Source organism: Gymnoscopelus braueri (assembly GCF_963280865.1).
Source record: "Gymnoscopelus braueri genome assembly, chromosome: 19".
NCBI lineage: Eukaryota > Metazoa > Chordata > Actinopteri > Myctophiformes > Myctophidae > Gymnoscopelus > Gymnoscopelus braueri.
Window position 1 is genome coordinate 41332394 of NC_137621.1, and position 27885 is coordinate 41360278.

The following is a 27885-nucleotide window of genomic DNA, read 5'->3' on the forward strand; positions in this document are numbered from 1 at the left end:
GCTTTTTTAGCTCAAATAAAAAAATGACACAGATGCGTTCCAGGTCTTAATGGGTTGAAAAGAAAACGCACTTCGTAACTTGTACTTCTGAATACTTGAGTATTTACTTGAGTATAATACTTTGTCCACCACTGGCGTGACGTCATAAGACACCACTAAAACCACCGTGCCCCTTCTCTTTTGCAACTGCATCCATGGTCTTGCGACAGAGGAACTTCAGATCGCCATGTCAGCAGAGTTGGGAGTGGGACGCGCATATATTTCCTGTCGTTGGCACAGACTAGAACTCGTCGTTGCGATGACCTTAATTGGCCGGTCCTAAAAATCACCCACAACCTACAATCAAACCTACATGTTATTGTCAATCTTTTTCCTACCCAGAGATTTGAGCAAAAATATCTCAAACGTGAAAGATTACATGTGCAAAGTTCTGCACTTTTGCTCCTTATAACAAAGGTGTATTTTTTTCCTTTTTTATTTCTGTTGGTGAGCATTTATTCCTGACATTTAATACCATTTTCAAAAGCATGACAGCCTATAATACCCCATCTAAAAGCGACTTAATTGTTTATCTGCACCGGACCATTTTGCTGGCCTTTTCAGAGAGATCAGTCGTACACTGCATTAGTGAAGCTCAAACTGGCAATTAGCCTACTTGACAGTTGACAATGTCTTTTGTGCAACTTGCTCTCAAACGAAATGCCATGTACTATGCAGATTGCATTGCGAGGACACATTCAAAAAGCACTATGAAAATAAAACATACAGTCTGCCTCTTGAAATGCTTTGTTTAGAATACGTTCAAGGTTAGGAAGTTGTACTTCCTTACCTTGAATGTGTTCTGAACCTAGCTTAAAACTAGTGGTGCATTTTCAGTGCTGGTAGTAATAAAAATGTATTAAATCCTACAAGTGATTTCCAAACATGAGCTCATTGGAAAGACACTCCCTTGGCAGTGGCAGTTGGCAGATAGTATTTTGGCATAGGGAGGTTAAGTTATTTAGCTAGCAGATAGATTGTGCTATTTTCGACCTTGCTGCTTGTCTTCACAAATACCAGGCCAACACTTGCTTCAGCTGGGATTGAGATTTCACCAGGAAGCAACTGCAAACTTTCACCTCACCATTCATTTAATGACGACAATACATTATACAAATCTTGTGTGATTCTTTGCTTTGAAAGTTTGTTAAAAGAGATTTAAAATATGTATATATATATATATATATATACATACATACATACATACTGTATGTATATATATACTGTAGGACTCATTCAAAGCACCTCAATTGTGCTATGATTACAGTACATACTTAGCTATTTCTGTACCTAGTATTTGTTATTATTCTTGTATTTTATACATATACATACATATACATATACATATACATATACGTCATCTGCGCAGTCAAACGCTAGCATGCATAACGTTGCTGTGCTAACCCTCAGTCAGAACCTTAGCATGACTGGACGAAACGCTGCAAGATATTTCAATATAAATTACGTGCGTAAGGATGTCAGGCTCCTTGGCCAAAACTATCACTGAACGAAGCTGTGGTGGTAGGGGAGAGAGAGAAAGGAGAAATGCCAGAGCGTGAGGCAAGGAGCGACACAGAGTATTACGGGAGTAACCTGCAATTATTTTATAGCTCTTAAGATTCCTGAGCTCTTAGTCAGTGTTTACCGTGCGAGGGCACGGCAAGGCCACAAATTAGAACCACTCGCTTTGGCATCGAAATGCTCGGCAGTCACGCACAGGGCCTGAGCTCTCTCTCTCTCTCTGTGGAGAACAGAAGAGAACAGGACCTAGGACAGTGCGGTGAAAAGGTACAGTAAGGGCCAAAGGGAGCACTTTTTACAAGGCGAGAGCGGTTTCTCTTTTTTTTGTTGCTCTTCTCAACACAGCTGACCTTTTCCGATACCATCAAAGCACATGCTAACCTTTGCCTGTTAACTCCAGCTGCAGGGACAAAAAATACAAAAAATAAAAACCCACAACTGTTCAATTCCCCTCAAACGGCCAGACAGCAACTCCCTTGATCTAATGTGAAACCGTGCGGTGAAAACCACCAGCCAGTAAGGTCAAACCGAACGGCGTGCGGTGGTAGGGAGCTGGTGCATTATAAGTGTCTTCAGTCATGACACAGCAGATGACACCATGAATAGTATATAGAGAGGGGCACGACGGCCAGCTGTAATGGCCAACTGACGGGCCAGTTTAATCATAGCCTTAATGGAGCTTTAATGACGGGGTGTTCGAGCCACACACTGGATGATATCATGGCCGTCGTCTCCTTCTCGACACCACTGTCCACATTAACTTTGTCCATATGGTGAGGACGCGCAGAAAAATGTGTTTGTGAGCCAGCGTGCGCGTGTCTGTGTGTCTGTGTGTGAGTGTGCACTGACAACAGAGGGTTGTTTTCAGTGGTGTAAAAAGTAACGTAAGTACATTTACTCAAGTACTGTACTTAAGTACAATTTTGAGGTACCAATTGTCTATACTTTTACTACTACTCCACTACATCTCAGAGGCAAATATTGTACTTTTACTCCACTACAATTATTTGAAAACTTTAGTTACTAGTTACTTTGCAGATATGAATTATTACAATATAAAACATACATTAACCACTTCAGCCCTATTTTATACCTAGGCTATTTGAAAATACTACTATATACGTCTATGAAATTAATTCAAGGACCCCAACGGAAACAAGTCCGCAAGGACTTTTTTGGTCGGACCTTTTAGACAAAAGTATTATAAATGTAACAGTGTTGTTTTACATTCTTTTGCCTAATAAAAATTGAAAAAAAATTCAATCAATCAATCAATCAAACAACGCGTCGCAACGCGACGCGTTGTGAGCTTGTAGATCTGCTATTTTCAAACATTGTAGTACTTTTACTTTAGGTACATTTTGATACCAACACTTTTGTACTTTTACTCGAGTACTTCTACATTGCAGTACCGATACTTTTACTTAAGTAAAAACATTCAAGTACTTTTTTCCCACCACTGTGCACTGACAACAGAGTGGTTGTTTTCCAGCTCGGTGCAGCAGAGTATTGTGAAAGACTCATCACCATGTGACTCAGTGGGCTATCTTCAGCAACAACTTCTCCAAAAGCCCAACTGCCGCGTTGAAGGGGTGGGGGGGGCAGCGTCAGCGGGAGAGAGACAAAACCGCAACAACAAAATGCCTGCTGGGCGGCTTGCCTGACAAGTGGAGCAACAGCCCCACATGCATGTGGCAACCGGAAAAAGGTAAGGTATAACCACAGCCACGCGGGGTGGTTTGTAGTGCGGTGGTGTCCGAAGAAGACGCATGGGCCGATGATGATGATGAGGCTTTTTTTGGGGGCGTTAAGTCTTTGAGGCCGCGCGGGGCGATCCTCCGCACAGGGGAAAAGGAATTATGTCCAGAGAAAACCTTGGTACGGTGGTGGCTCGTGCGCGTATAAAAGGCACTATACGCCGGCAGCAGTGATTCAGTAGTGTAGGCCGTCACATAAGTGGCTTTGTGTGTCACCCTGTCGCCCAGGCTTAATCCATTACGACCGGGAACGCATCTGTGTTTCGTTTATTTTTTCAATGATTTCTTTGGGCTGTTCAAAAATAGCAGATCTACAAGAGTGCCGCGCTACGAGCTTGTAGATCTGCTATTTTTGAGAAATAGTGAAAATGTGTGTAAATCTTTGAATATATATATTTTTTTTAAAGCAAACATTTGTAACTCAAATCTTTGCTTCTGGCAGGATTCTACAAATATCTTCTAAATCATACAGTTTTTTTGTCAAGGACCCCCAAAATTATATGTATTTGGCCGCGGACCCCCCCATCTCAAAATATTTAGTTTCAGGGACCCCCTCAAATATTTGAGTTACAAATGTTCGCTTAAAAAAAAAATATATATATATATATATATATACCGGTATATATTCAAAGATTTAGACACATTTTCATGATTTTTCAAAAATAAAGAAATCTAAAATGACACAGTATGCGTTCCCGGTCTTAATGGGTTAATCTGGGCTTTGTGAGGAGGGGGGGGGGGGGGGAGTTTAGAGGAGGCTTTCGGAGGAGGAGTAGTCAGGTGCTGAGATTGATAAGACTCGGAGAATCACGGTGGTACAAATGCTACTCTTAGAGGATTTTATACTGTTTGGGCTTAGTGTGTGCTTTAAAATGAATGATACACACATGCGCGTTCATGAGGTCCAACTTTGCCAACCTTGCACCTGAGCTGAACTCCCTCCCTTGAAACAAGTTATTACAACATCCACGACATTAGAGGTGACCCCCATCCAAAGAAATAAACTCTGGGTGAGAAATTAAGGATAGAACAAAGTGATAACATTCCTATGGTTATCTCACTAAGAATTGTGAAATATGTTTTTTGGGGGGTTGACCAAACAATAGATTCCAGTTTTACCCGGTTACTTGGCTACTTGGAATGCTACTGAAAAACTCCAATCTCCAAATTGGCTAATAAAGAAAATAGCCTGTAGTCAATGGACTGACATTTTTAAACAAGGTTGTATAGGTCATTTGGGAATGTGTGTGTGCACTCACACACGCGCGCCGCACGGCAGCGTGACGCATACTTAGAGAAAACTACACGCTGGTCAGCTAAGCAAACCGTTACACACACAACTTATACTGTTTACTTACTGTGTGTGTGTATGTAATTGCAAGCTATGAGAAACAATCCAAATGTATGATTCACAAACACCAGCCTGTGCACCGTTGCGTTTATTAATCTTAACCCATTAAAGCCAGGAACGCATCTGTGTGTAACCACTTTAACCATTATTTTATACTATTCAAAAATAGCGGATCTACAAGCTCATAGCACGGCACCGAGTGCCGCGCTACGAGCTTGTAGATCTGCTATTTTCCTTTTTTAAATCATGAAAGTGTGTGCAAATCTTTGAATGTACTGTATATATATACTTTTGAAGCGAACATTTTTAACTCATATCTTTGCTTCTGGCGGGGTCCCTGGAACAGCATTTTTGGGTGGTCCTTGATAAGGATAATTCCTTTAACAGGTCCGTTCATGAAAGTCCTTGCGGTCTTGTTTCCAATGAGGGCCTGTGAGCAATTAGGGGTTAAGAGTCTTGCTCAGGGACAAATTTCATTTCATCGACACATTTGCTGGCCTGGCCTGGCATCGTACCTGGGGCAACCAGGGCCTCTGGCTCCCTAGGCGGGCTCACTAACCACTCAGCTATGGCCGGCCCCTTAACATGAAAAAAGTTTGAGAACCACTGATATTATAGCAACATAATATTAAATAAAAAGGATTAGGATTTAGAAGACATGTGTAGAATCACCCATAAGCAAAGATTTGAGTTAAAATGTTTGCTTTAAAAAATATATATATATATTCAAAGATTTGCACTCATTTTTCAAAAATAGCCCAAAGAAATCTTAAAATGACACACAGATGCGTCCCCGGTCTGAATGGGTTAAGAGAGGAGAAAATATAATGGCCTACTTAAACTGTACATGGCGTGACGAAACATTTGACCATTTCTCATTTTTTGATCACTGTTCGACATCAGTGTTTTACTGCAGAAACACCCAAACTTAGCACTCCGTCATTTTTGCTCTGACCCAAGTCATTACTTGGCTCCGGCTGACAGTTTGATTTAGCTCCGGCTTCTATTCTAACACTCGCGCAGCACAGCAGACACACACACAACGTCAGCCAATGAACACATGAGAAAGGAGGCTACGAGCGGGCTGGTGGCAAAATCAATTGATCTGAACAAAGACCACTTACTTAATCAGACCCCTGAATTGATGAAAATGGGGCTTTTTTTTGTGTGGCTGTGAGCAATGCTTAGCAATTTGAACCCTTCACAATCACCCTGTTAACACTATAATGGGTGAGAAAAGGCTCCCAGAGATAGCGGAAGGCAGGAGGGTAAATGCCGTTCGTATTTCATGAGGTGACGGCAATGTATGTTGTGAAGGAGGAAAGGGGAGGCGGAAGCTTTGACTGGAGGTTGAACGTTCAAGTAACATGTTAAATATGCCGTTGCCGTTTGCCCCTGAGCAATATACAGCAATGTAAGCGTCCAGACGGATGAAAGCAAGGTGCAAAAAAATAAAAATAATCATAATGTTAACACTACTACACGTGTCCCCGGGGTATCTGTTCAGCGGAGATACTGGATACATGGTACAGTTTAACGAAATAACACGGTATGGTAAAATGAATACACATTTTTTCTTTCCCGCCAGCGCACCCAACGTTGAAGTAAACAAAGGCTTCTTAAAGCATCAGCGTTCTCTGCCCACAGCTCTGACATCGCATTGAAAATGTCAGGCCTTGATGATATTCAGTCGACTACAGCTGTGCAAATGTGGCTTTTTTTTATTCAAGGTTAGGGAGAGGACATGTAAACTACTTGTTTATGTGTCAAATAAAGTCGCGCCAGAATGCGATATATTCTGCTTTTGACGCCATGCGCCATAACCACGGTTTATGTAAGTCCTGTATACACCATTGGTTCACAACGTCGGGTCCATGTTCAAACACACACAAACAAATAACATTGCATGCAGTGGTGGAAAAAGTACTCAAATTTTATACTTAGGTAAAAGTATCAATACTGCACTATAGAAAGTAAAAGTCCGGAATTGAAATGTACTTGAGTAAAAGTACAAACGTATTGGCATCAAAATGTACTTAAAGCACCAAAAGTAAAAGTACTCATTATGCAAAATGTCCCATTTCAGGTTTTCAATCTTTTGAAAATAGCTTATCTACAAGCTCGCAATGCGTTGCATCGCGACGCATTGTGAGCTTGTAGATCGTCATCAGCCGCGGACAGACAGACAGACAGACAGACAGACAGAGACATACCCGCACACACACACACACACACACAAATTCTCTTCTCTAGATGGGTAGCCCCCTGGTTGCCACGGTGTAAAAGAGTTGTGTTTTTCCATTCGATCATTAGGTTAGGATAACACTTAATATGAATGAATGAATGAATGAATTATTTTATTTAAGTGTCATGCCACCTCGTGGCCCATCCCTCATGGGATTATATGACACCTTTTCAGACAGTTACAATATTCACAAAAATATTTTCATATACTGGTTACCGGTATTGCTGATCATACAACAATTGACCGAACAAAACAAAACAAAACAAAATATAACATGATTTGTCTCCTAGATGTCTCCTACTGGCTGTACAATGCTTTTTTCCTCATATCCCAGGCTTTCTCCAGGTAGTTTGCCAGTTTAAATACATCTTTTTCAAATAAGCAGTTAATAAGTTGTGAGTCATTGATGTCCAACATATCAGCATAGTTAACATTCTTAAACAACTCTTCACGGACCCTACAATAAAAAGGACAATACAAAACGAAATGATACTCATTTTCTATTTCATTTAGATCACACATTTGGCAGATTCGATCTTCTTCATCCAACCCAACATAGCGACCTGTTTCAATGTAAAGTGGCAGTATACCTCCTCTAATCTGAGCACAGAGTGATCTTCTTTTCTTTGGTAGGTTAAATAAAACATAGTTTTCGGTGTAATAATCATGTTTAATTTGTCGATATGTACGTAATTTTGGTTTACTCCAAATCTCTTCTGCCCAAGTATGTTTGACCTTATCAAAAATCTTCTCCTTTAGAGTTACAATATTAACCTTTTGTGATCTGATAAACACATCTTCAGCTCCATATACATAGAACATATCGTGTATGTCCTCTATCCAAGGTCCATTCTGTTGTTTGTCCCAGTTAAATACTTTCTTTGTTAATCTATTATCATTCATGTCAACTAATCTGTTCCACAACCTGGCGGTGCAGACCTTCCATCGGACCTCACTAGGTTCCCATCCCATGTCTCCTGAGACAGCTGCCATTGGTGCATATTTATGTACACCCATGAAATATCGAAGGGCTCTGTTATGTACAGCTATACTTTTAGGGAATCTCCCATGACCCCATACCCCAGCCCCATAGTCTAGAACTGGGCAAACACAAGCCTGATAAAGTGTTGTATAGGTACGGAAACCAACATCTTTGAGTGCCTTGATTTTGCCAATGACTCCTCCTAGTGCTCTGCCTGCAGACTCAGAGAGGACTGTGGAACCATGAACAAAATTCATATGCTCATCAACATAAAAACCTAAATATTTATAAGAGTTTACAAAATTAATCTTTTTCTCACCAAAATAAAACTGATGATTACTAATGGGAGTTAGAGAGCTTCTAAAATGTACCACATTTGTTTTCTTTTCATTTATGGACATTCTCCATTTTTTACACCACTCATTAGTGTGACATAGCATTTTTTGCATATCATATTCATTTTCGGACATTAAAAGAATATCATCTGCGTACAAAAGTATACTCACTGCAACTTCCCCACATTGCACACCACAGTTTAGTGACTTAATTGTACATGCTAGATCGTTAATATAAACTGCGAATAAAGTAGGCGAGAGATTATCTCCTTGTTTAACTCCCAGGGGTGTTGGGAACCAATCTGTACAAAATTCATTTATTTTAACACAAGCTACAGGTGCGCTGTATAATGATTGTAGTGATTTGTAAAACTTTCCATTCACTCCATATTCTAACAGTCTGCACCAGAGTAAGTCCCTATTAACAAAATCAAACGCTTTTTTGAAATCAATAAAACATGTAAATGTGGGTTTCCTCTCATCTAACCTGGTCCTTATTATTGTACATAGTGAATAAAGATGGTCAATGCAAGCTCTATCTTTGCGGAACCCATTTTGTTCATCTACGAGTAGGTGTCTTTCCTCTAGATGGAACATTAGCCTGTCATTGAGTATAGAGGAGTATAACTTATAGACTGTGCTCAACAGGCTGATCCCTCTATAATTAAGAGGCACCCTAGGATCATCACTTTTAAAAATAGGGGTTATAATGGATCTGAACCACACAGAGGGAATTTTGCGTGTGTGAGATAGCATTGGCGATTTCAAAACCTCATATGGCAGATTTTCTATGCCTGTGGCTTTTCCTTTCTTTGCTTTATTAATGGCCAACTGGACTTCTTCTATGGTCAGCTCAGTGTTAAGATCATCATTACAAGGCTGAACCTCCAGTGCCATCCTACACTCTTGCGAGGCTTTTGCAGAACATCTCTCTTTGTGAAATGTTTCATCAAAACTTGATGCATCATCATAGAAAAGACCTTTAAAATCCATTTCCCACCTTTTAATAACCTGTGATGGCTCATTAACTAGATTACCATCATGCCCCAACACTTCCATAGGGATTTTCTTTGTCCTTATTGGGCCCAGTTTGTTAATTTCCTTCCAGAACAGTTGTGGGTTTGAAGTTTGAATCCTTTCAAAATTCAATATCTGTCCCCTTTGATAAGCTCTTTTATTTTTCCTGTAGGTTTTATCAAATACACACTGACACTCTTTAAATGATTTCAATAGGTTCTTTTTTGCAGACTGTGTGCCTACATATTTCAAGAATGAGTGCTCTGCCTTATGCATAGCCTGCCATAGATGCTGGAGCTCTTTATTCCAATAGGGTTTCCTAGTGTATTTTTTTTTTTTTCTTGTATTACTATTGTGGCTACTACTTTTATTCTCTTTTCCCACATTTTCGTGGATAAGTTTACAAAAATGATCATACCACTTATCTAGGCCCTCTTGATCTACGTGACTACTCTGTAAACTCTCATTCAATATCAGTAATTCTGATTGATTCCTCTCTGATTTTAAAAAGTTTTGCGGTAGTTTCCTACATACCTTCCCTTTAGAATAAGGTAGAGCCATTTGAGGAGCTGCCTCATACTGGTTAATCACTGCCCTTGTCTGAAATTCTAGATATAAAAATGAGTGGTCAGGAAGCCTACTACGCTCTCCAATTAATTCTACACAATCTGCATTATCCACCAATTGATTAATATTAATCATTCATTAGGGATAATTGAGATTTTCTGGCCCCCCCTTTCTGGCTCACATCGTTACAGATTTGTTTTTGATCGTGCAATTATTTCTAAACAAGTCTTGAAGAAAGCCATGAGGCCCTATATGTCAGTAGCCTATCTCCTGTTTCTCTTTCTATAATCAAGACATCACATAACCAGAAATTAATTCCCGACAATGAGCACTTCGATCCAACAAGTAACCAGTGTTAAATCTTATTTTTTCCCCATCTAAATATCATTCTTGTGTCATTTCTTATTAATTTTGACAGATCTTTTTTTTCCCACTTGCACAGTCTAAAAGGAAGAGACAGAAAGAAACGAGATCATGATGGGGCCTGCATAAATAATGAAATAACGTGTTGCTGAATAAGTGTCGAAGACAAGAACAAGAGCCAGAGGCTATAAAGCCTCACCCGGATCCTTTACTATCAGCTGTTGCCTGTAGAGGCTATTTGTGAAGGAAGTAAGGAAGGGGCCCAATTGCTGCTGTGCATAGAGCCTATTGGGATAGGTATATCTTCATAAATTAACCATCTTTGCCGGTGCCCATGGAGAAGAGGGCTGACCTGGGGGGAGGAAGACATCCGTTTGGTCGGGGCATTACAGGGCATGGGAGAGAAGTGAAAGGGCTTAACTTTTTGCTGATGAAAATTCGGGGTAATGTGTAAGCTCTTCTAAGCAGAAATGAGAAATGTCCTGCGAGATTAATGTCCTTCCTGACTTTCTAGCACCCGTTTCGGGATTCAAGGCACGTTGACTAAGCACATATCAGAACCAATTTCATTGGCCCGAGTACATTTTCACACGTCATTTTTCATAGAAAATGGTCTCAGTTGGTTAAACTCTACTTTTACATACATACAAATAGAAAGTGAATGATATTAAAAAAATGGAGAAAAAAATGAAAGAAAAATCAATTAAATGGAGGACCTTGGTGATTGACTTGAGATTTCAGCTGTTGGTGAACTCTGACCTTTTGTATAAAGTGAGTTGAATCTATGCGATATGAATGCTCTGAGGAAGGCTCATAGCCGAAACACGTAAGTGTTCATTTTATTGGTGTGCCAATAAAAAAAGTGGAAATGTGAGTACTTTGTCCTCCATTTAACATTAAAGTAAAAGTCATGGAAGCAAAGTTTCAGACTGTCAGAGTCGGAATGAGAAGAATACAATTTTTAAAACAATTTATGTAGTGAAAATAACTGGTCTACGAACTTACAACGCATTGAGAGCTTGTACGCTATTTTCGCTATTTGTCGTACAACAAAGTATAGGTCTTAATTGGTTTAGAAAAAAGCCAGTATTATTGATAATGGTGCAGTGAGAAATCATGTGTCATGAAGCTTCAACGACCATGTAATCCCTCAAGTAACTGGACAACACCATCAACAGTTACTGATTATATTGTTGCTCTTAGCTCCATATTTGAAGTTTTTGTGTTTTTTTGTGTGTAAATTAACGACGCCAAATCGGTGTGCATGGTGCGATGGAACACATAACATAAGAGTAGTGAGTTTGGTGATTTATTCATTATGCCTAACCGTCCTCACATGGGCAACGTTTAGTCTAAGATAGGAATTAACATGTATTGTGTTTTGCTGAAATACTGCCTCGTTTGTGCAAGTATCATACTGTATTCACACAAGACCCAAAATGCTTGAAGGAGTACTTCCAATCTTATTCCAAAGGCGTGGCCGAGACGTTTTGCACCCTGTCCGTCCGTCCATCCGTCTGCGAGCAGCTAATCTCTGGCACCGTTGGCCTGATCGAAGCAAAACTGTGCACACACACATCCCTGGATGCCAGAGCAGAACCTCTGCCCTGCATTTTTCACATTGGCCTTTTATAGCGCCACCAGGAGGCGGATTTCTGTTCTTTTTATATTACTCCGACTGCCGTGAAACTTTGCACACACAGTCCCTCTAAGCCAGTCTAAGCAGAGGAAGAAATGCCACCCTTTTCACATTGTCCTGTTATAGCGCCACCAGGAGGCCGATTTTTGCAAAAAAAATATATATATATTACTCGTACAAATTTTGTCCAAACATCACGCAAGTCGGTACACATTATCTCTATCGTCAAGTGATCCATATTTCATCCTGATTAGCGAATTCCGATCATTGCTGGCCCAAAATAACCTACCTGACCTGGCGTAGACTTGTGCTCCGAGGAGCATTTTTTCTAGTCCACATATACATTGGTCCTCCTTACTAACGCTCATTATAAGATGGCACAATTACCCTCTACTCAGTGCCAATACCCTAGGTGGGGTTGGCGAAAGGGCCTTTCTGTGTGGAGTGTGCATGTTCTCCCCGTGTCTCCTAGGGTAGTTAATACCCTCACAAAAACATGTAGTAATCCTGGTCGCTATACCGCCTCCCCCATGACAGCCGGGGCGCCTGATGGAGGGGAAGGGAACTGGTTGGAATAACGTGTTCCTTCCACGCGCTACGTCCTACCGGGGAAACTCCCCCCTGTCAGGTGACAAGAAGGTCAGTTGGCTCTCATGCATTGAAGGAGGCATGAGCTCGGCCCTGGCCTCCCTAGGCTGTGGGGGACTGGTGTAGCGCTGGTGTAGGGTTGGTGTAGTGCCCAGGATCACTTAGGAAATTGGCACCGGGTGAAAAAAAATGGGTTACAAAAAATACCCTCTACTCACTCTGCATCTCATTGGTGGGCCATGGACAGTTCAGAACACTACCTACCCGATGACATCCTCAATGGGGAATCCAAGCTAATAGAAACTACAGCCTTTCTATTCCTGGAAAGTTAGCATGCTGAAATAGAAGCCATTGTTCTTGCATTAATAACAATATCCAGATGGCATGAGGGAAGAGGGGCGCCCTTTTGCTTCACTCGACCCTCCGGTTTTTGGTGGCACCACAGCAAATTATTGCTACAAAAACCCTTACATTTTGAGGTCGCACAAACTACATTTTAGGCACACATTCAACCAAAACGGTCACAATGTCAAGAGTGATTATCCAGGTAAATTGAGGCCAAGCTTTTGACTTAACACAGAGTAACGTGCATGCATGCTTGCACACATGCATGCATGCACCTTGCATTATCGAGGGTTAGGCACTGAGGCAGAACTCTGTTCTGACTGACCCCCTTTTTTTTATACTCGCGCATCAGGTCGCTCACTGGAAATAGCCAGTGAGCTTGTTGTCGATCGGCTATTTTCGGCGCACAACACAGGCGTTGCAACTAAGCATAAATCAGGCTTTAGGCTATAGTCTGCTCTACACTGGTACGTCGTGGACGTTTTTGCTCAGCGTAGGACGATTGTTACCTGAAGCGAAGTGTGTCCACGTGGTCTGAGCTTGGCCACGGTGGGCACGTCGTTGCATGTCGGGCAGAAACCTCTTATCTCCATATTTTTATGTTTATTTTTTTTTGTAAATTAACCCTTTAGGACCTGGAACGCATCTGTCACTTTTTTTATTTGAGCTAAAAAAGCATTATTTTACACTTTGAATATTTATTATTTTAAAGCGAACATTTTGAACTCAAATCTTTGCATCTAGGGGGTCCCTGGAACCAAATATTTTGAGATGGGGGTCGGCGGCCAAATACATATAATTTTGAGGGTCCTTGACATCAAAAAGTTTGAGCACCGCGGATATAGAAACATACGATTTTTCAGAATACTGTTAGGATTTAGAAAACATTTGTAGAATCAGCTTCAGGTCTTAATGGGTTAAATCAATGACCAACTTGATCATACTACAATACTACAGCGTCACACAAAAGCATCAAAAGTAGCAGATCTGCAAGCTCGAGCTTGTCCATCTGCTTACTTTTGCTATTTTTGAATTAGAATCCTTGAAAGTAACAGTTTTGGACATAGTATGAGGTTTCCGCCCGACAAGAGACGATCTTTTTTTTTACCTTACCGTGTTGACTGCCCAGCCTCAGGGAGAGGGGTGAGATTTTTTTCCTGCTTTTTATTTATAACCGCATGGACCCTAGCATCCTTATTTTGGGCATGTCAGAATAGGCAAACATGTGTAGGAAATGGGCCAAACGTTCGGCGCTGTGAGCTTGTCGGTGTAGACTAGAGGAACAAAAGGAGGTGACCAATAGGGCTGTGAATCGTCTGCTATCTCACGATTCGATTCCATTCCGATTCTTGGGGTCACGACTCCGATTGTTTTCTAAACAAACATTTTTCGATTCCAAAGTTTTTTTTTGATTCAAAATCACTTTTTTTTTTCCCGAGCTTCCAGCCCAGAACTTGCCACTTGTAATTGTAAAAAAAATAATTATACAAAAATACTAAAATAAATAAAATAATAATAATAATATATTTAAAAAAAAAATATATATATATATATATATATATATATATATATATATATTTTTTTTTTTTTTTCTTAAATCGATTTTTGGAAAATGAGGATCGGTTCTGAATAGTCCAACATTAAAATCACGATTCGAGTATGAATTGATTTTTTTCCGAAACCCGACCACGTGTAGAGCCCTGGGGGTCAACTGAAGTACTTAGGGTTTAAGTGAATAAGGTGCCAGCCTGTCAGATACATGTTGGCAGTTTTCCTTCTCATTATAAATAATAATATAATAAGCTTTATTTATCTAGATTTATAAAACACGTTTCGAAACAGTGCCTTACAAAAACAAGACGAAATGCAGCAAGGACAAGGAAATTAAACCGTACTATAAACCAAACATTAAAAGAAACATCAAATAAAACCAATGGCACCAAATAACATCAATGAAACAAGTTCAAACACATAATAAGGTATACAAGGAAATAAGCACAGAATAAAGAAGGCAGTGCCTACTATAAAAAGGCTTTGACATAAAAATAGGTTTTCAGACGTGATTTAAAAGCCTCAGATCCTCAGGAAGGGTGTTCCAAGGTCGGGGCACGAGGACACCATGTGCAAACATTTTGGAGACTCGTCCTTTGATCACACACACCACGACCTCTCTCCGTCTCGTCTCCCATTAGAAGTTGCTTTTACTCACGCCCTCATATCACACGTGGCCTCTTGACCTCCCCCTGTCATATTTTGCATGGAGCGTGTTTGTGCTTTTGCAGTGATGTTGTTTGACACGGGTTGTGGCCCTGAAAGACACCCACTCAGTCAGTAGGTTCAATTCAATCCAATCTGTGTTCACCCCAAGCCCATGCCGATATATTTACTCTGTATCTTGATGGTAGAAAGAAAGAAAAACATCAACACAAATTTGACATTGTAGAGATTACACAACATAAAACTTCAACGACAAAGTTTTGTTGTGAGCTTATAGGTCTACCTATAAGCTCACAACAATGTGAGCTATTTTGGCTATTCATTATACCATTGGTTCTCAAAGTGGGGTCCAAAAGTAGTTGATGTAGCGTCACAATCATTTTTAACCACTTTATCCGTTTACATGTTGGCTATTCAAAAATGGTAGACCTACAAGCTCACAGCGCGTCACTTTGTGGCACGCTACGAGTGTGTACATCTGCTTTTTTTTAAAGAAAATATTTTAAATCGTGAAATTGTTTGAATAATTTATTTTCTTCTGGGGGTCCCTGGCACAAAACATATTCAGATCGGGGTCCGCGGCGAAAAATATTTATCAATTAGGGGGTCCTTGACTTGATCAAGGAGAACTACTGCTTTATATGACAACGTATATTAGGGCTTAAGTGGTTAAAATTCACACTCGCCTCATGCTCCTGACTTTGCATCTCGCTCCAGTGTTCTTGAGTTCACAGCCTTCCTCTCTAGTGTGCATCCCAGCTGCTCCTGACAGCAAGTCAAAGTACACATTTTCCCTCTAATTGCCGACGTGACCTTTTGCGCTTTTGTCGTGACTCCCAGAGCGTTAATACGGTGCCGCGGTGGTCACGCGGCCATATTACCAGGCTTCCCCCCTGTCTATCCATTCCGTCCGCCTTAGACAGAGCGTATACGCGTACAGTACAGTACATGATGTGTGCAGTGTGGCGGCTTTTTCCTCTAAATGTCACATCAACCAGCCTCCAGAGTGATCACTGCCGGAGAAACACCACATTCGTGACCGAGCTCCTCTTCTCCGCCCCCGCTTTCGCTCGAGCACCACATAACCCCCCCTCACAACGTGCACTGACCCATGACACGAACACCGCGAAGCGACGGGAAGGGGGATATGACCGTGGCAGACAGTCCCATGCTCCATGCATCCCTACACAGGATAAAACCCCATAAGCTAGTGGTGGAAAAAGGACTGAAATGTTTTACGCAAGTTAACGTATCAATACTGAAATGCAGAAATACTCTGTTACAAGGAAAAGTCCAAATATAAGTAAGTACAGAAGTATTGGCATCAATATTGACTTAAGTACCAAAAGTAAAAGTACTTATTTTGCAGAACGTTTAAAAAATGTTCAGTGTTCAAAATGTATACTTTTTTTTTTTAAATATAGCAGATCTACAAGCTCACAACGCGTTGCTTATGTGAGCTTGTAGATCGGCTATTTTGAAATAGCCAAAGTATATATAGGGATAAAGTGGTTAATGCATGTTTTGTAATAATAATCAAAATCTACAAAGTAGTTTTCAAATAATTGTAGTGGAGTAAAAGTACAATATCTGCCTCTGAGATGTAGTGGAGTAGAAGTAAAAGTATTGGAAATTGGAAATACTCACGTAAAGTACAAATACCTCAGAATTGCACTTAACTCATTCCCTGCCTAGAACGACTAAAACGACTTCTGTCCCATAAGCCCTGTCTGCCTAGAACGACTAAAACGACTTTTAATTGTTTTTTTACATTTTTTTGTTTGACCCAAAGACCAAGGAGATATGATTTTTCGAAGATCTAGACTCGAATCCACTTCCTTGTTAACTTAAAACTTTAAAATTCTGTATCTCGGCTCCTGAGTACTTTTCTTTTCAATGAAAAAATCTCTGGCAGTGGGCAAACGCGGCCAGAAATAATTCAGGCAGTGAATGAGTTAAGTGCAGTACTTGAGTAAATGTACTTAGTTACTTTCCACCACTGCCCATAAGCACTGAACACACTATTTGATCCATTGGGATAAGCAGGCGGGGAGGAGAGCCGAGTCAGGGGAACTGAACAGCAGCTTTACAGGTGTGATGCGACGCATTGTGAACTTGTTGAGCGGCAATCTCTGCTGCTTTGACACCAGTGTACAAAGAGGAATACATCTAGGCATCTGGTTAAGACCGGGAACGCAACGATTTTTAGCTATAGCCGTTATTTTATACTTTGGGCTATTCAAAAATATCAGATCTACGAGCTCGTAGCGCGGCACCCGGTGTCGCGCTACGAGCTTGTAGATCTGATATTTTTAGAAAAATCCTTAAAAAAAATTACAAATCTTTGAATACATTTTTCTTTTTTTTTTACTCAAAGCTTTGCTTCTGGGGATTCTACAAAATGTCTTCTAAATGTTGCTATAATATCAGGGGTCCTCATGTCATGGACCCCCAAAATGATATGTATTTGGCCGCGGACCCCCATCTCAAAATATGTTGTTCCGGGGACCCCCAAAAAGCAAAGATTTGAGTTACAAATGTTCGCTTTAAAAAAAAATATATATATATTCAAAGATTTGCACAAATGTTCACGATTTTTCGCGCTATGAGCTTGTATATCTGCAATTTTGAAGAGCCAAAGTAGAAAATAATGGTGGTCACACAGATGCGTTCCCGGTCTTCATTGGTTAACGGAGAGGATCATAGAGGACTACCCTCTTCCACCTCAATTTATCCGGGGGGGGGGGGGCAGGGAGGTCCTGCCGACCCCTCACGCCCTGGACATTAAAATCTTCCGCACGCTCCCCTCTGAATGGCGTCAACTCTCAGGTCAAGAGAGGTCAAGGCGCGGGAACGGCTTCTTCCCCTGTGTAGTCGTCACATATTAAAAACTGAATCAACACTGCACACTTCTGGATATTAATGCCACTGCTGGCTTGCCAGCACCCCAGACTATATAGTCACATTTATATACCTGGATTTATTTCCCTTTGTTCCTCTTTATAGTGCTGACTCACTGCAATGTAGTGTAATAAACAACTTAATTTAGTCAGTGCAATATTCTGCACTTCTGGACTCTTTAAACAACATAGGTTATACAGTATACGTACTGTATATTTCTACAGAAAATATATATTTTTAAACATTCATATATCATTCACTTTCTACATAAGAAAAAGAGGTTGCGCATCAACAATGGGGTTTCTCAGTGGAGTGCTAGACCCAAAGTCCAGTATACATATCAAAAAAAGGAATTAAAACAATTCCAAAAGGGTAGCACATCCAAACATTTCAATTAACGTTAAAGTAAGTAAGTCATGGAAGCAAAGTTAGACTGTCAGAGTCAGAATGAGAAGAATACCATTTTTAAAACAATTTATGTAGTGAAAATAAATGGTCTCTACGAACTTACAACGCATTGAGGGCTATTTTCGCTATTTGTCGTATGACAAAGTATACTGTAGGTCTTAAGCACCTTTCAACTGTACAGTGTGACCCCACTTGACCCCCCAGCGATACATACTAGTGGCCAGCGCGCTCCGATCTACTCGGCTCAGATGCTGCAGTGCTGGCAGTGACCCAAAAGCAGTGACAAACCGGTATGGTCATGTGTACCGGGGGTTTACGCGCAATGTCATATTTCATCCATAAAACAAGAGCTGCCACGTTCCACGAATAAGCATCGACTTAACAAGCTTGTGGTATTCGCTGTGTTTCTTATTCAATGAATTAGTAACTCCTGACAGGTCAGGCAGGAGGTAGAGTGCGCTAGCAACCGCATGAAAACACATTCATTTGTGACACTGAGACTTAACCTGTTAAGACCGGGAAATGCATCTGTGTGTCATTTTAAGATTTCTTTGGGCTATTCAAAAATAGCAGATCTACAAGCTCGTAGCGCTACGAGCTTGTAGATCTGCTATTTTTTTTTAAATCGTGCAAATTTGTGCAAATCTTTGAATATATATGCTGTATATTTTTAAAGCGAAAATGTTTAACTCAAATCTTTGCTTCTGGGGGTTGGGGGGGGGGGTCCCTGGAACAAAACATTTTGAGATGGGGGTCCGCGGCCAAATACATATCTAAAAATGTTCTAACTATCTAGCTATATCAGTGGCGCTCCAACTTTTCCATGTCAAGGACCCTCCAAAATTATATGAATTTGGCCGCGGACCCCCATCTCAAAATATGTTGTTCTGCTATCCAAAATAGCAGATATACAAGCTCATAGCCGCGCTATGAGCTTGTAGATCTGCTATTTTTGAATAGCCAGAGAAAAATCAAAAAATTACACGGATTCATTCCCGGTCTCAATGGGTTAACCGTCGACATAATGAATTGGTATTTACTTTCGACACGGTGTTCTGGGGTGAATTAAGTTCAGGGCGTCGTGTGTGCTGTTGTAACAGCACGTTCGTCTACTACACACACAGGGGGATCTGCTCACACAGCCAACGCAAGGGCAACCGAGAGAAGATAGCGTTGACGTGATTGAAAGCAATTGCGCCACGACTGTCGCCTTGAGAATTGAGGTCACTGCACTGTGGAGTACAGTATGGGAGAGTCCAGCCATGCTCCATGTGGCCCCATTCATCTGGAATGTGTGGGTGGACACAAGGTGTATAGGACCAAGACCACCGCTTTCCCCCTCTGTGAGTCGAGATGTTCTTCCCGATATCTTCCCAGTTGTCTCGTAGATAGAAGAGCACGTCCGATACATCGGTTTGGTTGACAATGTCGTTGATTTTGACGACACATTGGTATTGGCAATGATGCAGCTGATGTGTCAAGATTTTTTTTTTACCTATTAAAGATTTTCTTTTTTAAACGGCAGATCTACAAGTTCACAACATAACGCGATTGTGTTGTGAGCTTGTATGCAGATCAAATATGTTTGAACATTATTGTATAGGTATTAGGTGGTTAAATAAAATAAACTTCAGTTTATGTATATATGCATTTGTTTGCTTGCCCATTGTATAATTAAAGTAAAATGTTCTTTTCATATATTGAGTATATACTTACTTTTGTAAAAAAAAAATTACCTTAAATATTAAAAGTTATTTGTGTTTTGTCTTTCTTTTGTACTCATAAGTAACTTCCTACGTTTTCTACACTTTTCTAATTATTTTTTAACAAAGCATCGGTCAGAACATTGGTAATCGGTGGTGACAGGACTCACCGCCTCACCCAAAACTCTGGCATCGGTCGGGGCTCTACTCATAGAGATGCCATGTGTACCACGGCTGACAAATACTGCACGATTGATACTGTGCCTGTATGCTCCTATATGAAGCCGTGAACATGATATCCTTATCCCAGAGCCCCTGCTCTAATAATATCACTGGCAAAAAAGAAAACAGAGAGATAGCTGCCCACCTACAGCGACAACCTCCAACCAAGTACAAGGTGTTGGTGTGCCTGCCTGCCTTGCTGCTGAATTCCCTCGATGTGAACCCCCAGAAAACTCTTAACCCACTGAAAGCGGGAACGCATCTAGTGTAACCACTTTAACCATTATTTTTGGGCTATTAAAAAATAGCAGATATACAAGCTCATAGCGCGCCACCGAGTGCCGCGCTCCGCGCTATGAGCTTGTAGATCTGCTATTTATTTTTAAATCGTGAAAATTTGTGCAAATGCAAATCATTGAATATATATATTTTTGTTTTCACTCAAATCTTTGCTTCTGGGGGGTCTCTGGAACAACATATTTTGAGATGGGGGTCCGCGGCCAAATACATATCCTTTTGTGGGTCCTTGACATGAAAAAAGTTTGAGAACAACTGATTATAGCAACATACGTTTTTTTTTCAAAAAACTGATTTAGAAGACATTTGTAGAATCCCCAGAAGCAATGATTTGAGTTACAAATGTTTGCCTTAAAAAATATAAATTCAAAGATTTGCACACATTTTCATGATTAAAAAAATATATAGCAGATCTACAAGCTCATAGCACGGCACTCGGTGCCGCGCTATGAGCTTGTATATCTCCTGAGCTTGTATATCTCCAGAGAAATCTAAAAATGACATGGATGCGTTCCCGGTCTCAATGGGTTAAGTGACAGCTAGCTTGTTTTTTTTTTTAAAAGAGGAAAAAAATAAATCCACTAATGGAGCTCCCCCGAGGGACGTGTCTAGAAATTCTTGCCCGAGGACATGCTTTAAAAAACAAAGTCTCTATGCAGTGGCCGGCGAAGCAGCCATGAAATGGGTTGGACGACTGGAGCCATAATCCGCTCAAAGCGTCCCCCGAGAGCAGAGGTGTGTGGACCAAGTACTCACTACTCAGCCCCAGTATATTACTCAACTGTAAGGGAAAGTTGCTCTGTCGAATTTGAGTAAACAAGTATTCAAAAGCACATGCTTTTAAATATACTTAAATATCCAAAGGTACACATTGCAAAGTACATTTTCTTTTTAATACCAATGCATTGCTGTATTACATTTTAGATGCTTAACAAAATTATTCAGATTTACGCCCAAAAAAAGAAGAAAATAAATCAATAATAGTGAAAATAGCAGATTTACAAGCTCACAACAGGTTGTGATGTGACGTGTTGAGAGCTTGCACATCTGCTATTTTCACAATATTTGAAACAGGGCTTAAGTGGTTCATTCATCATGTATTGATTCCCTTCCTAGAATTGTAGTGGAGTCAAAAGTACAATATTTGTCTTTGAAATGTAGTAGTGTGTATCCAAATACACAAGTAAAGTACAAAACATAAAACATTTTACTTACTCAAGTAAATGTACTTTGTTACTGTCCACTACTGAAGCGGTTCTCAATTATTTTTTTTAACACAAATCTTCTCTTCTGGAGGTCCCTAGCACAAATTACTTTCAGATGGGGGTCCGCGGCCAAATACATATCAATTTGGGGGTCTGTGACACGGAAAAGTCTGAGAACCATCGGATATGGGTTCGACCGGAGCCATAATCCCCTCAAAGCGTTCCCGAGAGACAGGAGGAGTCTCGGTGCTCCACTGAGGGACATGAGGACGGACAGACAGTGGGGCTGTGTGTGTGTGTGTGTGTGTGTGTGTGTGTGTGTGTGTGTGTGTGTGTGTGTGTGTGTGTGTGTGTGTGAGCCTGACCATGGCTGCCGTTTTCCTTATGTTTACCATCATTTCCCCTCACAAAACCCAGGCCCGGGCTGGAAAAAAAAGGGCCAGAGAGCCGGCGGGGGGTGGGGGCTCCAGCGCACAAGGCAGAGAAAGACAGCGAGAGGGAGAAAGAAGACAGGCAGGCAGGGAGAGGGACACAGATAGAGAGAGAGAGAGGGGGAGAGAGAGAGAGAGAGAGAGAGAGAGAGAGAGAGAGAGAGAGAGAGAGACTGCTCTGTGCAGCCTGCAGACAGTACGCGACTCAGAGCAGATCGAGAGTGACGGCCTGCTGATTAGTCAACTCACAGCCCCCAACACCAGAGTCTGTCCAGGCGCACACACACACACACACACTCGACTTACTCGGGTGGTGCGTGTGTGTGTGTGTGTTTGTGTGCGCACATGCGTGCACAAGCGTGTACACACACGCGCGCACACACACACACACGCACACGGACACGCACACACACACTCGACTTACTCGGGTGGTGTGTGTGCGCGTGTGTTTGTGCGCGCACATGCGTACACAAGCGTGTGTACACACACACACACACACACACACACGTGCACGCAGCCACACACGCACACACACACACACACACACACGCGTCGAGTCTGCAACCAATTAGTTATTTAATTAAGCCCTCGCCATTACCGTTGGCAGACAGGCTGCGCGGACGTGTACACGACATGTACCTACACAAACAACCCGCGTGCGCACAGATTGCGCACCTCAAAAATAGCATCTTTCCATAATATTTGAGACTCAGAACGGTATCCGTACATAATGTTTGATAGAGACTATTACCTCCATAGACTGACTGCGAGTTAACTGGCTTTATACGGCAGTGGTTCTCAAAATGGGGTCCGGGGACCCCCAGGGGTCCTTGGGGGCGGTTCCAGGGGGTCCCCAGCTAAATGTGCTAATACAGGATCACAACCATTTGAACCATTTTATGTATTTATACGTTGACTGTTCAAAAATAGCAGATCTACAAGCTCATTCGTGCCGCTTCTGCGAGCTTGGACATCTGCTATTTTTGAACAAATCTAAAAAAATCTCAAACATTTTGAATCATTTTGATTTTTTTTTGCACAAATCTTCTCTTCCGGTGGTCCCTGGCCAGTGTTGCCAGATTCTGTAAGAGAAACAAGCAACCAGGTCTAGGAAAACCAGCCCAAAAGAAGCGACTATGGGCCACATGAGCATCTTTAACATATACCGGTACATCAGCTATTTTCAAATACAATCTTGCGGGGAAATTATAATAAGCAGACCTGGGAACCCTGTCCCTGGCACAGAACGTTTTCAGATGGGGGTCCGCGGCCAAATACATGTCAATCTGGGGGTCCTTGAAATTCAAAAAGTTTGAGAAGCACTGCCTTACGGGATATAAGTGTGAGAGCTCATTCACCTTTAGGAGATACACAGGGATGTTACTGAAGTCCACGGGCAACTTGAGCAGGAAGCGTGCCGAGAACTCCCCCGTCTGCAATGAAAGAGGCAGAGAGAGAGGGCATCACAGACCGCACTGGCAAAGTCTTTACTTGATCATATACATGCATCACACAAAAGTATCCAAAATAGCAGATCTACAAGCTTTTGAGCTTGTAGATCTGCTATTTTTGAATTTGAACCTTGAAAAGTAACCGTTTTGGACATATGAGGTTTCCACCCGACCGCGACGATATAAATCAACGCCCCACTTTATCATACTAAACAGCGTCACGCAAAAGTAGCAATTATCGCCGATCTACAAGCTCACACCGTGTCGCGGCCGCGTTGCGAGCTTGCAGATCGGCTATTTTCGCTATCAAACATTTTGAAAGTGGAAGTGGTTCAATCCGTCTGTGGGTTTTGTAAAGATTGAACTAATAGAAAAGTATAAACGAGAGCTTGTGACTAAGATAATAAATAACAACTACATTGTGTCAATTTTTTTCCCCATTTCCTAAAAAGACAGCGACAATACGTAAAACACAGATCAGGTCGGCGATAACAACATGAACCAATGCACAGAACGCGTGCACGGACGAACATGAACAAAGATGGCTTCTCCGTCTGGGCCATTCAGACATGAAAAAGGGCAGACGGGAATATCCTATCGTGTCGTTGTTGCCGGGCAGAAACCTCTCATCACCATATTCTAACTTTTTGTGTTTTTTCGTAAATCGACACCCTATTTGATCACACTACAGCAGGGCTACTCAACTTAAGATGGCTCAGGGGCCACTCAGCAAAATACCAAAAGTCCAAGGGGCCGCCATAAAAATGACGGTCCTATTTTGGATTTTCCGATTTTGTAACACACAAGAAAATGTACGTTTTGACATCATATTCTTTTCACTGTACCAGTTTATTTTGTGTGTATGTCCAGTGGCATCAGTTCAGCAAAAGCTAAGGTATGGCAAGGTTAGGGTTGCCAACTCCCAGAGATTGAAATAAGGGACACCTATCCTGGGCGCGCGAAAATGCCGCGCGGCCGGAAAAATGTGGGGGTCAAACCCCCCCAAAAACCCGAAATGCATAGATGCATTATACCTGTAACAATTGACGCACCTGTATGTATGTCTGTCTGTTTGTTTTTGAAAAATGTTTTAGCAACCCATATTTGAACGGAAATGTATATTTTTATCCTGTGCTTAAAATTAAAAAAAAAAAAAAAAAAGAAGACGCTGCGTTCGGGCCGCGGGTTTAGTAGCGCTGCACTAGTGTAGTATCAAAAAAGTATCAAAAAAAGTATCAGAAGTAGCCGATCTACAAGCTCGAAACGCGGCTACTTTAGATTTTTTTTATGCTTTTTTTTTTTTTTTTTTTTTTTATCCACCAGACAGAGACGATATGATAGTACTGGCTTGAGTGCTTCAGTGATTTTCTAGGCCGACCAAAAAAACTAAAACAAATCAGGCCTCGCCACAATGGCTGTTTGCCCAAAAACCGCACAACCTTACCACATCCTTTTTTTCGATTTCATCTGCAAAAAAAAGAACACGGCGTCCACACTTACGAAACAGCCACTTGAGCCTATTTCCCAATTGCATAATCGGTGTTTTGTAAAGACCTGATGCGGCATGATTGTGTTTTTCCATTGCAAAATGCATCCTTTATTTAATTCCCAGCCAGTAACTGGCAGTGCCGGGGGGGGAAGAGTCCCAGTTGTGAATTTGTGTATGGATGAAATGCAAAAGCTGGGTGATGGCGATCAACGTAACATGACATTTAACTCTCACAAGAGTACAAAATGGTCGGTCACATTCATTTGTGTACCCTAGGCCTGACCTCGATTATTCGAATAGTCGACTAATCGACGAGGGAGTCTGATTCGACTGCCGTTCTCTTAGTCGAATCTTTTTTTTTGTTGCATTATTCGACTGAGAGATTGGCCTAATTTCTTATATTAATTAACTAATAATAATTATAACCAAAAATAGGATATTTATTGGGAGAAACCAAGCAAGTATATGTTAAATCAGACATTAAGCACCCCTACTACAGCCCAAATGGAATGTTCCTCTATTGCGTAACATATTTTTTGCATGATTCGACTGAGAGATTGGCAGTCGAATCAGACTGCATGAAAAAAAAAATTGTAAATTTTTTGGTTGTTGCATTAATTGACAATTAGTCGACTATAGGCAACATTTGCCAGTCAGAGTCGACTATAGAAATCCTTAGTCGGGGACAGGCCTAGTGTACACTCTCTTGAGTTACAAATGGATAAATGAACACTGAGGATTTCACGGTGTCCTGTCCTATTCCTCAGGGAGGATTGTCTTTTTGTTTTGTTTTGTTAATATGTTAATAAGTGTTAAATAGTTCTATATTCTGATAACAATCATTGCTATAGTGTTTGTTCAGTAACAGGGGTCTCCCCATCTCTACAGCTGTATTACTAATCAGAAAATACATTTTCAGTCAGAATACCAATTGTATCCAATCAAGAGAGACACAAAACAGAAATTAGCAGACATAATTGGAACTGGAACACTATGAGATTGAAGTAGATAATTAATCTTTGTGGAGAACAAACACACAAACCCTGTAACAGAGCAGGACACTGCCATGTCCACCCTTTTGTCTAGATGAATCCAGCTACCAGAATCAAGACCCATGGAGTTCACACCACACTTGTGCTCCTACTGACTCCACATTTTGCACACATATTGCTCTGGCTATTGGGATAGCTGCTTCCCGCACCGTTTACGATGTACAGTTGTATGAAACCCCATTATTGCACGATAATTAAGCGCCCCACCGCCGGAAGTCCTATGATGCGATATATATACGTCACATTTTTGCAGTTTACACAGCGCATGCGTGGAGAGACTCTTTCCCAGTGAAAACAGCAACACAACAACACAACCTACATTTCACTGAAATGTCAGAGCTTGAATCGACATGTAAATATGAGATAAATGCATTAATGTGTAACTGAAATCAATCCGAGAGATCGCCCAGAGTTAGCCAAAATGGCTAATAGTAAGCTAATAATAGTTTTATGGCCATATAATACCATACAGGTATACAGCCATAAAAGGGACAAGGACTGACAGACGCATAGCGGCCCGAACTTCTAGTTGTTGGAATAGGGATAATCCTGCAAACATAGCTGGCAGCGTGCCAAAATGTCTAGCAGATAAGGGACAAATGCTACGTATTCATATACAAGTATGTATTCATATGGAGCTGTTCAGAACAGGGCCCTCAGTTGGGAGTGGACCCGGCACTGTGTAGTTCTACTGCTACTACTAGTAAAGAGTATACAGAGCTAAATAATACGATTTTGTACTTCATTACATTATTTAAATTTTATCGACTGGATTAATTACATAAAATAGGAAAAAAATAATAAAAACAATCATCAGATAAATCCTTAGTTAATCAGATCAGGACCACAATGGAAACAAGTTTTTGTGTAAATGTCTGGCTGTACCTCGTGCTGTGTACATTTCTGACTGATAAAAGTATTCAATCAATTAACCAACCAATATTACATTGCAAGCACCGACAGCACACGCCACAAAAAACTACTACACAGAAAGCCCTAAGGAGAGGATGTCTATTCTGAGCAAAATACGCACAAAGCAAGCGTCATCGTGTACGAGAGAGGGGGTTTGGCTCGTCTCCTGGCACGGTGAGAATGTTTTTGGATGGAAAAACTGGGTTTTAGATGCTGTTCCATACCCAGCTGTTTTTGCGGCCGGCATAGATCTCCATGTTGCGGCCATAGTTGGGGTCCTCCAGCAGGCTGTCGTACTCGAAGAGCAGCCTGGAGCTGTCGCGCAGACGCTGGCACTGGTACTGGTGGTACTGCTGGATCATCTCCTTCACCAGCTGGAGCAAGCACTCCGGGTCAGCCGAATCCCACTGGACAAGGTGCTGGGAAAACCACACAAGATGAAGAGCATATACAGAACGTTATTAATCCATTTAATCCGGGAACGCATCTGTGTCATTTTTTTATTTCTTTGGCTATTCAAAAATAGCAGATATACAAGCTCGTAGCGCGGCACAGAGGGATTCTACAAATGTCTTCTAAATCCTAACAGTTTTTAGAAAAAACTGATATTATAGCAAATGTTGCTATAATATCAGTGGTTCTCAAATTGTTTCATGTCAAGGACCCCAAAAATGATATGTATTTGGCCGCGGACCCCCATCTCAAAATATGTTGTTCCAGGGACCCCCCAGAAGCAAAGATTTGAGTAAAAAAATTAAAAAATGTGCACAAATGTTCACGATTAAAAAAAAAACCGATCTACAAGCTCATAGTGTGGCACTCGGTGCCGCGCTATGAGCTTGTAGATC

General features: G+C 41.2%; 1 protein-coding gene across 1 annotated transcript in view; it reads right to left on the reverse strand.

Annotated features, from left to right (window-relative positions):
- The window catches only part of babam2 (BRISC and BRCA1 A complex member 2), a 122765-nt gene that overhangs the window by 53246 nt on the left and 41634 nt on the right, over positions 1-27885 (reverse strand). Inside the window, exons 5-6 of the mRNA XM_080414938.1 lie at positions 27262-27456; positions 23492-23566 (exon numbers count right to left, since the gene is read on the reverse strand). Coding sequence (XP_080271064.1) covers positions 23492-23566; positions 27262-27456 — 270 coding nt within the window. The remainder of the gene's footprint in view (positions 1-23491; positions 23567-27261; positions 27457-27885) is intronic.